Source organism: Apium graveolens, chromosome 9 (genome assembly GCF_009905375.1).
Source record: "Apium graveolens cultivar Ventura chromosome 9, ASM990537v1, whole genome shotgun sequence".
Classification (NCBI taxonomy): domain Eukaryota; kingdom Viridiplantae; phylum Streptophyta; class Magnoliopsida; order Apiales; family Apiaceae; genus Apium; species Apium graveolens.
In genome coordinates, this window is record NC_133655.1 from 61,488,367 (window position 1) to 61,502,589 (window position 14,223).

The following is a 14,223-nucleotide window of genomic DNA, read 5'->3' on the forward strand; positions in this document are numbered from 1 at the left end:
TGAGAGATAAAACTATGTGAGATGGCATCATTTTGCTTGTATCAAAACAATTTTAAAAAAAATCATGTCTTAATCAAAATCATTTTATGACGCTACGGATTACAGCCGGTGATCAGCCGCGAAGTAATCCCGAACCTCGCTGGGTTCTAAAACATTAACGGGAATCCCTAGGCAACTTTTAAGCCTAATATAAGTGTGGAAAGGACTCGCGTCTCAGTCCATATCCACTATTCAAGAAAACATTTGTCCTCCTTTGGGACTGAAAACCCATATTTTATTTATTTCAAAAGCTGATGCCGAATTGTAACAAAATCTCTTTTAACAGTACACATTTTTATTAAGGGAATATAGATCAACTCGAAACACGGGAATATGGTACTAAATCTCAGGGCCATCATTCATAAAACTTTACTCTATTAGGGTAACCAAAAGGTTTTCATGTGTCAGAACTTGAACAGGAAAATATGGTGAGACTAATGGATAATATGAAGGGGTAATGCCAAACTGGGCTTAAAGCAATGGTTTCTCGTCAAGGTACAGGTGTTGGATCATTAAGAAGATAAGCTTCACGAATACTATGGGTATTAAGGTAATGATTTCTAGCTCAGGATGAATGTATATATATATCAGAATTGATAAGCTTTAGGATAGGAAAGAGGGTATCAATCAATGAGGAATCAAATTCAAGGTAAGGTTCTATAGGGGTTCAAGTATCAGGATGAGATATCAATACTTAGGAATCATCATCATGTTAATCAAAAGGATCAATCAAGTAATATAACAACTCTTTATTTTATCATGGCATTTAACTATCATGAAGAGACTTTTGAACTACTTGCAATACATACTTGAGGGTTCATGGCATCTCTATGTAATTCAAAGATAAGCGAGAGATACGCTTGATTTAAACATATCAAAATGACTCAGGATAATTGCATCGATAAATATGAAATGTTTATAGTAAATATGAAGGTCAAGTTGAATCACTTGCCTTGAGATAGGCTAGTCTAGTCTGACTGGTAGGGGCAACTGGAGCTTCACTCGACTTTTATGGCAAGTTTTCCCTCGTCTCGAGATCCTACATAAATAATAATAATCCTCATTATAATATATTCTTACCATCTCAACCGATTTACAACCCGAAATTAAACACGGATGGCACTTAGGCCTATATGCACTTAATTTATATCCACCTTTATATTTCAATTGTACACACGTAGCCACATAATCACATATCGTATATTAATACCAAATAACACCATAATGCAACACTATGCTTTGGATGATCTCGACTCACAACTTTAGTCACTTAGTCGCTAAACTAGACAAGATCTTCAAATTTTGGCTTCCTAACTCGACGTGCCTTTCCTAAATTATCCAAAACCTATTGACCCTCACTTGTGCCTTTTGCTCTACTGACCTTATACTATCTTACAACTATGGTTGTCGACCTAATACTCACTTCTAAGTGTTCTAAAACTATGTGATAAGTGAAAGTGCTCACTGGTGCAAATTTCAGAATGAGAACTATGGTTTCTTGAGTATATTAGACACTCTTAAACCACAAGCTTTCCTTCAAAACTTTTACACAAGACTCTCCTGACCTAAGGGCATCTCACAAACTTGATGTGGCTCAAGGGCCTGGCTTGGGCCTTCTTGGGCCTAAGCTAAAATTCCAAGGTTTCCCTGTTTTTCTGGGCAGAAAATGCCCTGACTTGAGTTAACTTGCGACACATGGTTCTGACTCATATCCTATGAAATATGGTTGGAAAAACTTCTCTGACACTCCCTCTAACTAAGGCCCAATTGGGCCTAATGAGGGCCTACCCATGACATGGTCAAATTTCCCTATTTCTAAGTTGCAACAAAACTATCCCCTGCTGGACAGATTTTGTTATTCTACTTGTGCCCCTAACCAAATGACATGCAAACCTCCAACCAACTCCTAAAACCTTTTATATACTCCCAATACTAACTTCTGGTAGCTTGGGCCTCAAAGTGCACACCAATGACATGGTCAAAACTCACTCTAAGCCTCAGGGTGCTATACTGATTTTTCTGCAGAAACTATAACTCTCATTTTCCAAGGTTTTGACTTGACAAACCCAACTAACAACAACTAAATACTTAAACCAAGACTTATACATGGTATTCTACTGAACTAACTCTCTTATTCTCAAAATAACCTTGGTGAGATCATCCTTACCTAAGGTACAATTATGGCAACACAAAAGAGACTACACTTCACAAATCACAAATCTTCATGCTTTTGAAACAACAAGATATATATTTTTATAAAAGATAACCACGAATTATTACCATGCAACAAGAAGCATAAATCAATATTAACACATTATTCCTACTGAAATTAAGGCTCACTAACAAAATCTTTCTAAATGATCAAAATCTTACAACATTCTAAGAGAAATCCACATGCATGCATGCCTTCGGGTTTTTCAAACCAAAACAACACATTTTCTACATATGTCCTATCATAAAATTGACATGCAAGCCTAGCATAAGATATACCTAGATGATCACTTAGCATGCAAAGAGTTTTATCAAGACTTCACTAAGATTTTCATGTTATCATCACAAAAATACACAAAGTGGAACATGACAACCAAAACACCATCTATTCGGCTCCTATCAAGTCATGGCCGAATGGATTAGGGTGAAAACAACAATTGCATGAGTGTAGCATACTCATGTCCAGCCATTCTCAACCCTTTGCTACTATAACTCATGGTGAAAGCCTTGAATTTACAAGAATCAAGGATATTCACTTGGAGTTTTAACAAAACACCACCATGCAAGGTCAACACATAAGTTTTTCTACTCTAAACTCTTAAGATATACAAGAACAACATGTAGGGAGCAAGATTACTTGAATATAAGATGGATGTTTGAGTGAAAGAATGGAGAAAAGAAAGGGGATGGGGTCTTCGGCTATGGTGATTGCCGAGAGGGAGGAAAAACCGAGAGGTGAGGGAGGAGGGAGGGAGGAGAGAGTGAGGGTGGAGTGTGGAGTGGGGTGAATGTGGAGTAATAATCATGTTAGTTTGGTTTTTATTTGGCCAAAAGTGAGTGGATTTGAGATTTTACAAGAGTAACCTTCCAATATAGTTAGGTAGATTTGCAGGCAAGGGTAAAGGGGTAATTTGGTTAGTAGAATGAAAGTGAGTGGGGTTGGAAATGTCTTCCTTGCCCCTTAGTTGAATTGGAAGAGTATTTGCATGCAAGGGTAGCCACGTAATTTGCTAATTATAAAAAATAAAATTTATAAAGATTTATTTTTATAAAATAAAATACAAGTTCAAAAATTATAAAATTTATATCATAAAATAACTTAGATTTTTAGAGACTTTATAAAATCATTTTCAAAATTTGTGAACAAAATACCTTTTAAAAGAAATTTTTTCCAAAGCTTAGAATATTCCTTATAAATCAAAAATAAAGAAATTAAATAAACTCTTGCTTTGAAAAATCATATACTACACAAAGCAAATTTATAATGCAGAAATTTTCACTCACACTAGCGTACAATCATTGAATATATTTTTATTTGACTTTAATATTATACCCAATCCACAAATAATATTACATAAAATGCTGGTCGTAACAATTATTCATATCATATATGTATCATTCATATTATCGTTTCTTTCAGGGTTTTCATGAAAATCAGTCACATCTAAATGTGTCATGTCAGAGGGGATGTACTCGTGTTCTTTATTCCGGAAAGCTAAGTTTGTTTCAACAATCTTTCCTTTATCCTTCTGGGATGCTTTGTATAGATCAACTAAGTGTTTAGGCGTATGACAGACACGCGACCAATGACCCTTCATACCGCATCTATAGTAAACATTCTCAGCATTTTTTTTTCCTTTTATCTTTCTCTACCCTTTTGTTATTTTTTACCAACTTCGGGTTTGTAGTTTGATTTTCCTTGTTTAAAATAATAGTTGTTCCTTACTTGATTTCCTCGACCGCGTCCATGGCCACGTCCACCACCATGTCACTTCAGGGAAAGGGCTTGAGCCAATTGGGCGAGACTCATGATTTTTCATTAAAAGCTTGTTATTTTGTTCAACAACAAGAAGACAAGAAATTAAATCTGAATATTTTAAAACCTATTTCATGGTATTATTACTGGAGGAGTACATTTGAGGCATGAAAAGTTGAATAAGTTTTTTCCAACATGTCTACGTCAGTAATATTCTCTCCACATAATTTTAGTTGAGAGCTGATTTAAAAAAGTGTTGAGTTATATTCGTTGACAGTTTTAAAATCTTGAAGTCTCAAATGCATCCAGTCATATCGAGCATTTGGAAGAATCATAGTCTTTTGGTGATCATATCTATCTTTTAAATTTTTCCAAAGTTCAAGTGGATCTTTCACAGTCAGGTATTCAGTTTTAAGTTCATCATGCAGATGATGATGGAGAAAAATTATTGCTTTGGCACGGTTTGATTCAGGTTCTTTGTTTCCCTCTTTAATAGTGTCTCCCAGACCTTGTGGGGCCAAATGAATTTCAATGTCTAGTATCCACGAAAAATAATTCTTTCCGGCATTATCAAGAGCCTCAAATTCAAGTTTGGTGAAATTTGACATATTTGAAACTAAAAGATGAAAGAGATCTTTAACTTGGTTGGAACGCAACCTTGTAGAAAAAAACTTCTAGAGCAACCTCGTGCTGATAACGTATTAGAAATATATATTGTGTATTAGAAATATATATTGCAAGGATAAAGAGAGAGAAGAGAGAAAATATATTATTCTTCTCAATTACCTTTACAAGCTCAACATTGGTGTTATTTATAAGTGTTGGATACATGAACTTGAAAATCCAAAAGTCCCTTAAATAAATACATGAACTTGAAATATTAAAGATCAGGAAATTGGAGGGCGAAAGGTTTATTGTAGAAAAATCTAGGGACATCCATTCATAACATAAAGGGATAATAAAATAAATGTATTTAAATTGGATTAAGAATAGGATATAAAAAATTGGAATAGACTAATGAGCCTAAAATTTGGATCACAATTTAATATGAATAACTTGTAGGTTAAGTAATAGGATCTTGCAACATTATAAATACATCATATTTGTCTTTTTCACTTTTTGTATGAAAATTCGTAGGGCTTTTATTCATAACTAATTCGTCCCAAGTCATAATTCGTCGATTCTGAACTGTTTGGAAAGCTCTTTTCATTTTCTGCAAATTTCATGTTCCATGTTCTCCAATAACTTGTAGGTTTCATTTCACGAGGGACGCAAACTAGCCCCCCCATTGAATAAGTATAAGAACCCGGTCACTTGGAAAGTATGGCATAAAGTATAAGATGTTGGTCACTGGAAAATTATGGCATAAGGTGTGATTTAGCACTGTGGGGCTTAAAAAAAGAATTTTATTTTAAGAGTTATTGATTAATCAAAATTTTGATAATGTTATTTATAGAAGATGTTGTGTGCAACGTTTTGATAATTGTTATAGAATATGTCATACAAATCTTGTATTAGTTGTTATCGAATATTTGTGTGATCATATGTGAAAAATATTACGTGTTATGTGTTCAAATTATGATTTTGAAAAAGATATAAAAATATTATTTTGAGCCGTCAAACGGTAGTTGCTTGATAGGCTTCTCCACTCATTCTTTTAAGATTTCAGGGTTCAGTGTAAGAAAGAGTTTGATAGCACTGGAGATTGAGGACCTAAGTTATGGAGTATATTGACTTTTGAACTTCCGTTAGATGCACTTTTGTAATGGATTTTTGATTAATTAGTAAATTGTATTTTATTTCAGTTTTGGTTTAGAGTTAATAGTCCAAAATTACAGGATGATACAATATTTTACTATTGATTGCTACAATACTTAATGTCCTACACCGACATATCTCTATAAATATTATCTCTTTGTAACAGTGTCAATCATCTCTTGATTTCTATCTTTATAAATACTGATATAGATAGATGCTTGTTGTGGAATAAAAACTAGAGTACATTAGTATTTAATTCTAGGGTTTGTGAGCTTCGAGCTTTAATGGGTACTCGTGCGTTCGGGACTACCGTTCCTTGCAAGATGCCTACGTATCCCTGTGTAGTAGAGAATAAATCCAAAAATATAGTTCTAGGTTAAGGGGTAAAGACCTTTATATAGAGGTGAGTCTAGGGTTAGACTTGTGTTGGGAGACTTGGTGGACAAGTCTCCAATTTAGATGGTGATTAGGAGTCCTATAAGGGAAGGAACTCCAGAACCTTCTGTGTAGGACTTTGAGTCCGTTTAGGACACAAGTCTCTGCTCTTCCAGCCGTATTGGTCCTAGTACGTGAACAGCTTGTGTTTGTGGACCTTGACGACCTCAGCTGATGGGCCCTGTCTACATGGGCCGTCTTGAGTCTGCTACGAGTTCGGACCAGACATGTCCGTACTGGACTTTAGAAAAAAAGCCCTAGTGTAATTAATGCGACATTTAATATGTCTTTATGATGTATTTTCTATCCATATCATTTGCCCCCCAACTTCCGTGAGTACTGCTTGAGTTTTCGTGGAAGTTATAATGGTCTATTCGCGGCTCGGGGTACTTTCGGCCCTTCTCGGGTATCGGCCCTTCATGGGTATCGGCCCTTCATGGGTATCGGCCCTTCATGGCTATCAACCCTTCATAGGTATCGGCCCTTCATGGGTATCGCCATTTTATTGTAAAATGTGGAGCGACCTACACATTTACAACGACTTATTAGTATGAGTATACATACTTAAGGCCTTTGCAGAGGCTATTTGGATAGTGTTCAATACTAAACGGTCCTAATCGGGACTAAAAAGTGAGCATTTATCACCCCTTAACCTTCGTCAAGGTTAATTATAGGGTGAAAGCTGCTAACTTGCCCTAATCGGGGCTAATCGGCCCTAAATCAGGGCTAATATCCATGTACAAGCTGCTAACTAGGCTTAAAAGAGACTAATTTTAAGCTAGAATGCACTTATTTGGCCTAAACCGGGCTAATCAGGACTAATTAGCATGCATTAGACACTAATAATCCCTAATTTATAATAATGATAAGAGTAAATAGGTTAAACGACCCTAATCTGAGCTAATTTCATCATACGAATCACTAATTCCCCCTAGTTCGGGTTAATTACGCTTAATATACACTAATCGGCCCTTATCAGGGCTAAAATTCACTAATCGGCCCTAATCGGGGTTTACTCTCAAAATCCTAAAATTTTTAAAAAATCGAATTTGAGTTCCTCATGGCTCTTCTACGACTGTTTCAGTGAACGTTCTGTACTCATTCTTTTGAACATGTTGTACTCGTTCTATTGAACTTGTTCTATTGGAAGTCTTATACTTCATTGAACTTGTTCAAACTTCCTTTGTAGGATGTTCTGTACTCCAACACTACAAGGAACAGGGCAAAAGACATCACCCCTTTAACAAAAGTTCAGAATGCCACCAATATCGATATTAAAGCCCTTTTAGACATCGGTTTTGATTTTAGGCGTTGTCTAATCTTTATTAAAAAAATTAAAAAATGGGTACATCAGTTTACTTAGCAACCGTTATCTTATCTCCATTTATTAAAAAAATAAAAAACGCGGCTATTACATAGATAAACTTCCCCCGTTTTTTATTTTAGCAAAATTCAGTTTCCCCCCCCCCCACCAATTTCTAATTTCCCCCTCCCTTAGTCCCGATTCTTCCCCCTTTCCCCCTTTCACCCTCTACCGTTACTCTCTCAGTCACGCCCCACTCTCTCTCAGTCACTCTCCACTCTCTCTCACTCTCAACTCTCAACTCTCTCTCCATCACTGTCTCTCCCTCCCTCTTCAAACTTAAACCCTAATTTCTCTACCCAAATCTAATAAACCCTAATTTCTCAATTACTATGAGCATATTGTTCATACTCCCTCTTCAGAATCACAAATTATACTAATTACCAGGTTTGCTTTCGATTGTTCATATTTGGTTTGCTTTAGTTACTACTTGTTCATATTTTGGTTTAATTTTTTTTTGGAACTCTTTTTTTCCTCAGATCTTGAAGTTCTTGACTTAGGGTGTTCCTTTCTGTTATTAGGTATAGTTTTCAATATTTTTTGTATTGCATGTATAATTTTAGTGTTTAATTTTCTTTCTTAACTCTTTTTTTTCCTCATATTTTGAAGTTCTTGACTTGGGGAGTTCGTCTCTGGTATTAAGGTATATTTTTTCAATATTTTTTGTATTGCATGTACGATTTTAGAGTTTTTTGCATTTTAAGTGTTTAATTTTTTTTTTTTACTTTTTCTGTGCAAGCATTGTTTTAAATTTACATGATTTTGATTATGTTTATGTTGTTGAAATTTATGATTAAATTATTTTAATTTTGCAGCATCACATTGTTTTAACTTTAGGTAGTGTTAAAATAAAATTTTAAATTATATATGAAAGATGAATAATCTGAATTGAGGATAGTTGCTCTGTTATTCATATTTGTTTCTTGCATCTATATATTTTAATTTGTATTTATTTTGTATATTTCAATGATAATCAAGTAGGTTGCTTGGTCGTACCTATTTTAGAACTTATGGATAAGTCGTGGATTTCGAAAGATAGGGATTCATTAGAGTACGAAATAGTGGTAGAAAATTTCTTGATCTGTGCGGAAGAAAATGCAGATGATTCTAGGAAAATTCCTTATCCATGTGGAGGGTGTTGTAATTTTAAAAAATTCTCTGTAAAAATAATTAGGGTTCATTTGTACGAGAATGGTTTTAGTTTAGGGTATACCGAATGGATTTGGCACGGGGAAAAATGTGTTGAAACTAGGTCTTCAGCTGGTAGTACATACCCTCCACCCCCTGTGCCGGACAATTTTGCTGCCATACAAACAAAAAACGATTGTGACGCAGCATATGGTACGGGTGATTATGATGAAGAGGCGTATGAGTTCAAGAGGTTTGTGGCCGACGTCGAACAACCTCTGTTTGAGGGTAGTGACTATACTAAGTTAGAATCGATATTGAAATTGCACAACTGGAAATCGAGGTTTGGTATTAGCGATGTCGCCTTCACCAAGCTACTGTCTTCTGTTGGCTCTTTCCTTCCTACTGGTCATGTTTTTCCGGTTAATGCATATGAAGCCAAAAAGAACCTATCTGATCTAGGACTAGACTATATAAAGTTCCATGCGTGTCCGAATGATTGCATACTATATAGAGGTATATATATTGAGTCTTTTAAGTGCCCCAAGTGTAATTTATCTCGATGGAAACTGGGGAAGGATGGCAGAGTTAAAACTAATATTCCAGCCAAAGTTGTATGGTACTTCCCCATTATTCCCAGATTTAAGCGATTGTTTAAATCTGCTTCTACTGCTGAAATGATGATTTGGCATTCGTACCACCGCATTCGAGATGGCCTGATGCGCCATCCAGCTGCCTCTCCTTCTTGGAGGAATGTCGATCACAGGTGGCCTAGCTTTGGTAGTGAATCCGGAAATCTTCACTTAGCTTTGTCAGCCGATGGTATAAATCCACATAATAATGGACTGCCCAATAGGTATACCTGCTGGCTAGTGGTATTGCTAACTTATAATCTTCCTCCATGGCTATGCATGAAGAGGAAGTTTATGATGTTAACATTATTGGTTTCGGGTCCACATGAGCCGGGAAATAATATGGACGTATATCTACAACCAATGATCGATGACCTGAAAAGTCTTTGGGAAGAAGGGGAACCAGATGGCTTCGACGCGAATACTAAAACTTATTTCACTTTAAGAGCAATGCTGTTGTGGAAAATAAATGACTTTCCCGCATATGGGAATTTATTTGGTTGCGCTAATAAGGGGTATATGGCATGTCCAGTATGCTGCGAAGATACTATAGCTAAGTATTTGACTCATAGTAGGAAAATGTGCTACCAAGGTCATTATAGGTACTTGCCGCGACATCATCCATATAGGAGGCAGAAGACAAGTTTTAATGGAGAACAAGAGAATGGACACGCACGTCAACCCCTTTCCAGAGAAGAAGTATTAGTAGAGCAGCAATAATTTAAGTTTACTTTTGGAAAATAAGTAAAGAGTTTAAAAAAGTTGGAATGTGTATGGGAAAAGAAGTCAATTTTTTTTTGATTTAGATTACTACAAGTTTCACCATGTGCACCATTATCTCGATGTTATGCACATTGAGAAAAATATGTGTGATAATCTGATTGGTACTCTACTGAATATACAGTATAAACCTGTGACGCCCCCAAATCCACCCTTTTGTAGATTCGGGTCACCACGATATCAAGCTTCGCACACCTGTACTATTAATACAACACAACCAAAATATAATGTTTATAGTGAACACCATTCCATAGATCCAAGATCAAGTCTCCTTCACAAACACATTATTACATGAACCTACTACAAGTCTAGCTCATAGATGAACATTATTACATAACATAGATAAAACATAGCAACTTTAGAAGCTGTCCTCGCGAGCATGTTCCTTCCCTTTCCTCTGTCTTGGATAATCGGATGCTCCGCCCTATTCATTATTTACTGTTTGGATGAATACATGTATAACAAGAGTGAGCAACTAGGTGCTCAACAAGTAGAAATGATTCAACAGAAAAAAAATTGCTGGTAATTATAAGTGCCAAGAGCAATAATATTTCAGAGCAAGCAGAGATATCAACACATCGCGATATTATCAAGGAAGCTCTTATCTGGCATAGTGCCATTGAATTTAAGAATAACTGGTCATTTCCATCCTCGGTACATCAATGATGTGATTAACTATCACAGTGTACCGTCCTCCTACGAATCTTACGCTCACCCGATCACGGCTCGTCATAAGAACGCCCATCACACACTTGCTAGCATAAAAGAAGGGTTAACGTCTTAACCCTCGGCTATAATCAAGCTGATCAACATGTCAACACATCGAACTTGTCACTTATAAATATCGTGGATTATCAAATACCACGTTGACCAGTATAGAAGTACTCACCTCGATTTAATCTTCACATCACACTATTCAGAATTTCATCACTTAGCGTGGCTCTGACAATGAACCAGTCCTCACACTGATGGGATCTTCGTGACATCGATACGAATGATATATTGACGTTTGCTTAGGAAGGATGAGTGTTATCTCTCACAATGAGAATAACCAGGTCAACTAAAATTCTTAATAATGAATCCCCAAAATTAATATACGATTAAAGAGAATAAATAGTAACAGATATGAATACCAAAATTTGGGAAGGGTTCAATGAATTGATAAAAGAAGATTCAAGTGTAAAGGAATTTAATCAACTTGACTGAAAATCAATACTGATTCAAAGAATGATTTAGATGGTTATAAAATCTCTAGGTTTGTCTGATATGTATATATATATAGAAAATAACTATTCTGAATGATAGAAACAGTCGAGAATCTAGGCAAGGAATATGTCATTGGAATTTTATGGAAGAAGATGAATACTTGTAAATGCGGTCATCAACGTTTAAATTCACAATATTCAATATTAATAAAAAAGACATATAAGTCATAACAGGAATGGAGCAGAGAAAACTTGCCTTGTTTCCAATAGTAGCAGTGAAAATTCACCTTTCTGGGTTAAACAATTCTACTTCAAGTATTTTCTAAATAAATCAAATCCAAAATCACTTTAGTATAAATACTCTAAAAATATATTTTTTCTCGAAATTCGAAGCTCACATTATTTATCTCGAGGAATTACTTAGGAATTGAAATTACTCAATTAATTGTAGAGGTGTACTCACTCCCAAATATATTTATTAAAGATTTTATTGATTTTTTTTGGTGAAGAGAGAATCTTCAATTATTAAATAATAACCACTCAAAATTTTGGAAATTGAGTTCCATAAAATACTATTTAATTTAGCGATAGAGAGTAGGAATACTATTATCTTTTCGTTGTAAATTCTACTTCGACTTATGCGTCAATTAGGCGATAATAACGAAGTTTATTTAATAAAAGCGTTATAATGAATCGTTAGTGGTTCTCTCAAGCATCGATAATAGGGCAACGATCCCGTTTTTAGAAAATCTTGGAGGAAATTTTAATTAATCAATATCGTTTGACATCCTTTTTACTCTATTTTATTCCTAAATGGAATCATGGTTAAATCCTTTAGTTACTCCAATTTACTAAGAGCGTAAAATTACTTTCATTTCTTAAAAATGTAATCCATAATAAATCCAAGGAAATTATTGAATATTTTAAGCCTCCACCATTTGTTTAATAACTCACCTAACCAAAGAAAATCACATAATCTATCATATTAATTGGATTATTTAATAAACTATTTTAATCACTCCTTTATTTTTATTTACTTTATTTCCATTTAATTATCTATTTATTTTTATCTCAAATAAATTAATTAATCAAAGACCATTTTGTCCCTGTCCCCTTTCTTCCTCCTTCCTCTCACGCCACCAGCAACCATGGAGGTTGCCGGCGAAAGCCACCGGCCGGCGGTGGTCCGGCCAAAATCCGGCGGCCTCCAAAACTCAATTTTTTCCTGATTTTTATTCCCCATCCCCCGATCTAATGTCCCCAAGTCCGATTTCTAAGAATCACCCGGAAATACATTTTCCGGCCAAAAATCCCAAACCTCACTCTCTTTCTCTCTCTCTATCTCTCTCTCTCTTTCTCCCTCTCTCTCTCTCTCTCTCTCTCTCTCTCTCTCTCTCTCTCTCTCTCTCTCTCTCTCTTTCTCTCCTCTCCCTCTTTCTCTCTTTTTTCCTCTTCTCTCTCTTTCTTTCTCTCCTTGCTCTCGTCTCTCTTTCTCTCGATCTCGTCGCCACCACCATCATCGGTGGTGGCTTCGCCGTTTCCGGCCACCAAAACACACACACACCCAACACAAACACATACAACAGAGAGCACACACACACATGCACGGCCTCAACTCCCTCTCCCTCTCCGATCAACGCCATCACTGAAACCGGTGGTGGTTCCGCCTCTCCCCCAACAAACTCCCTTCACAATACACAATACACAACAAATCATTTTTCCCAATAATTCATTCCTCTTCCCTTTCTCAAAATATACTAATTGATAAATTAATCCCCCAAAATTTTATTACTCCCTCTTCCTATTTCCTATTAGGCCAATTTTTGCAATAAGATGGGTTGGACCCTAATTGGGTCAAACTATCCACAACCAAATTACCAATTTTATTTATAATTAAGTACTAATTAGCATCAAATAGAATAAGAAGAATTAATTAGTCAATTAATTAGCTATACAAAACTAATCAAAATCAAAGATTCTTATATTCCTAATACATACTCTTGCCCCAGTTACTTATAGCACTAATTACTCCTTAAAATAATAATCAAAGAATCATACATATTAATTCAATACCAAAACAAAACCAAGAATAAAAATAATTATAAAAGACAAAGAAAGAGGTAATAGTAATTACCTTAATATATGATTGAATACTTAAGGAGCTTTCTAAAATCACCTCCCTCTTGGATTACCCAAACCTTGATTGATTTTTAATCTTCTTGATCTACTTTAACCCAAAACCTCAATTTTCTAATTCTAGTATCTTGATTAGACTAAGTTGAGAAGAAAGTTATTTGGGGAATTTCTTAGCAATGGGTTTGATTAAGGAAAGATGACTCTATTTATAGAATTCTTAATTAAGGTTATGATAAAATAATTAACTAACTATAGCGTAGTTAGTAGATTCTAGAATTATCTATCAAGTTCTAGAATTACTTATACTAAAAATTATTAGTAATTGAAAACAAAATATTAACTTGCCAAGTACTATCTCTCTCACAAAATAATTGTTTAGGAAAAATTTTGAGGGCTAACAAATAAATTATTTACACCCTCAATAGTCAACAAAATAAATAATAATAAATAATAATAATAATAATATAGTACAAAAAATTATAATAATTCGAAAATGACATAAATAAAAGAAATAATATAGTGACAAATGTATATATGAACAATCAAAAAAAATTTCTCCTTTATTCTCTCTAAAAAAATAGTAGTAACCAACGCTAAAATATTTGAAGAAAAATTCTTGACCGAGAGAAAGTCAATTTTATAAAATATTGAGTATTCGAAATAAAATATTAATAATTATAGATACAACACTTTCTTATATAAGGAGTCTCTTGGGATAAATTATAATCCGATAAAAATACGAATCACTCATTTATTTAGTATTAAGAATTTAAATAATAA

General features: G+C 34.8%; 1 protein-coding gene across 1 annotated transcript; it reads left to right on the forward strand.

Annotated features, from left to right (window-relative positions):
* The first annotated feature begins 8,572 nt into the window (after positions 1-8,572).
* On the forward strand, positions 8,573-10,042 carry LOC141685277 (uncharacterized). Its single transcript, XM_074490390.1, has 2 exons — positions 8,573-9,565; positions 9,608-10,042. Exons 1-2 carry the CDS (start codon positions 8,573-8,575, stop codon positions 10,040-10,042), a joined length of 1,428 nt encoding a protein of 475 aa, XP_074346491.1.
* The last annotated feature ends 4,181 nt before the right edge of the window (positions 10,043-14,223 follow it).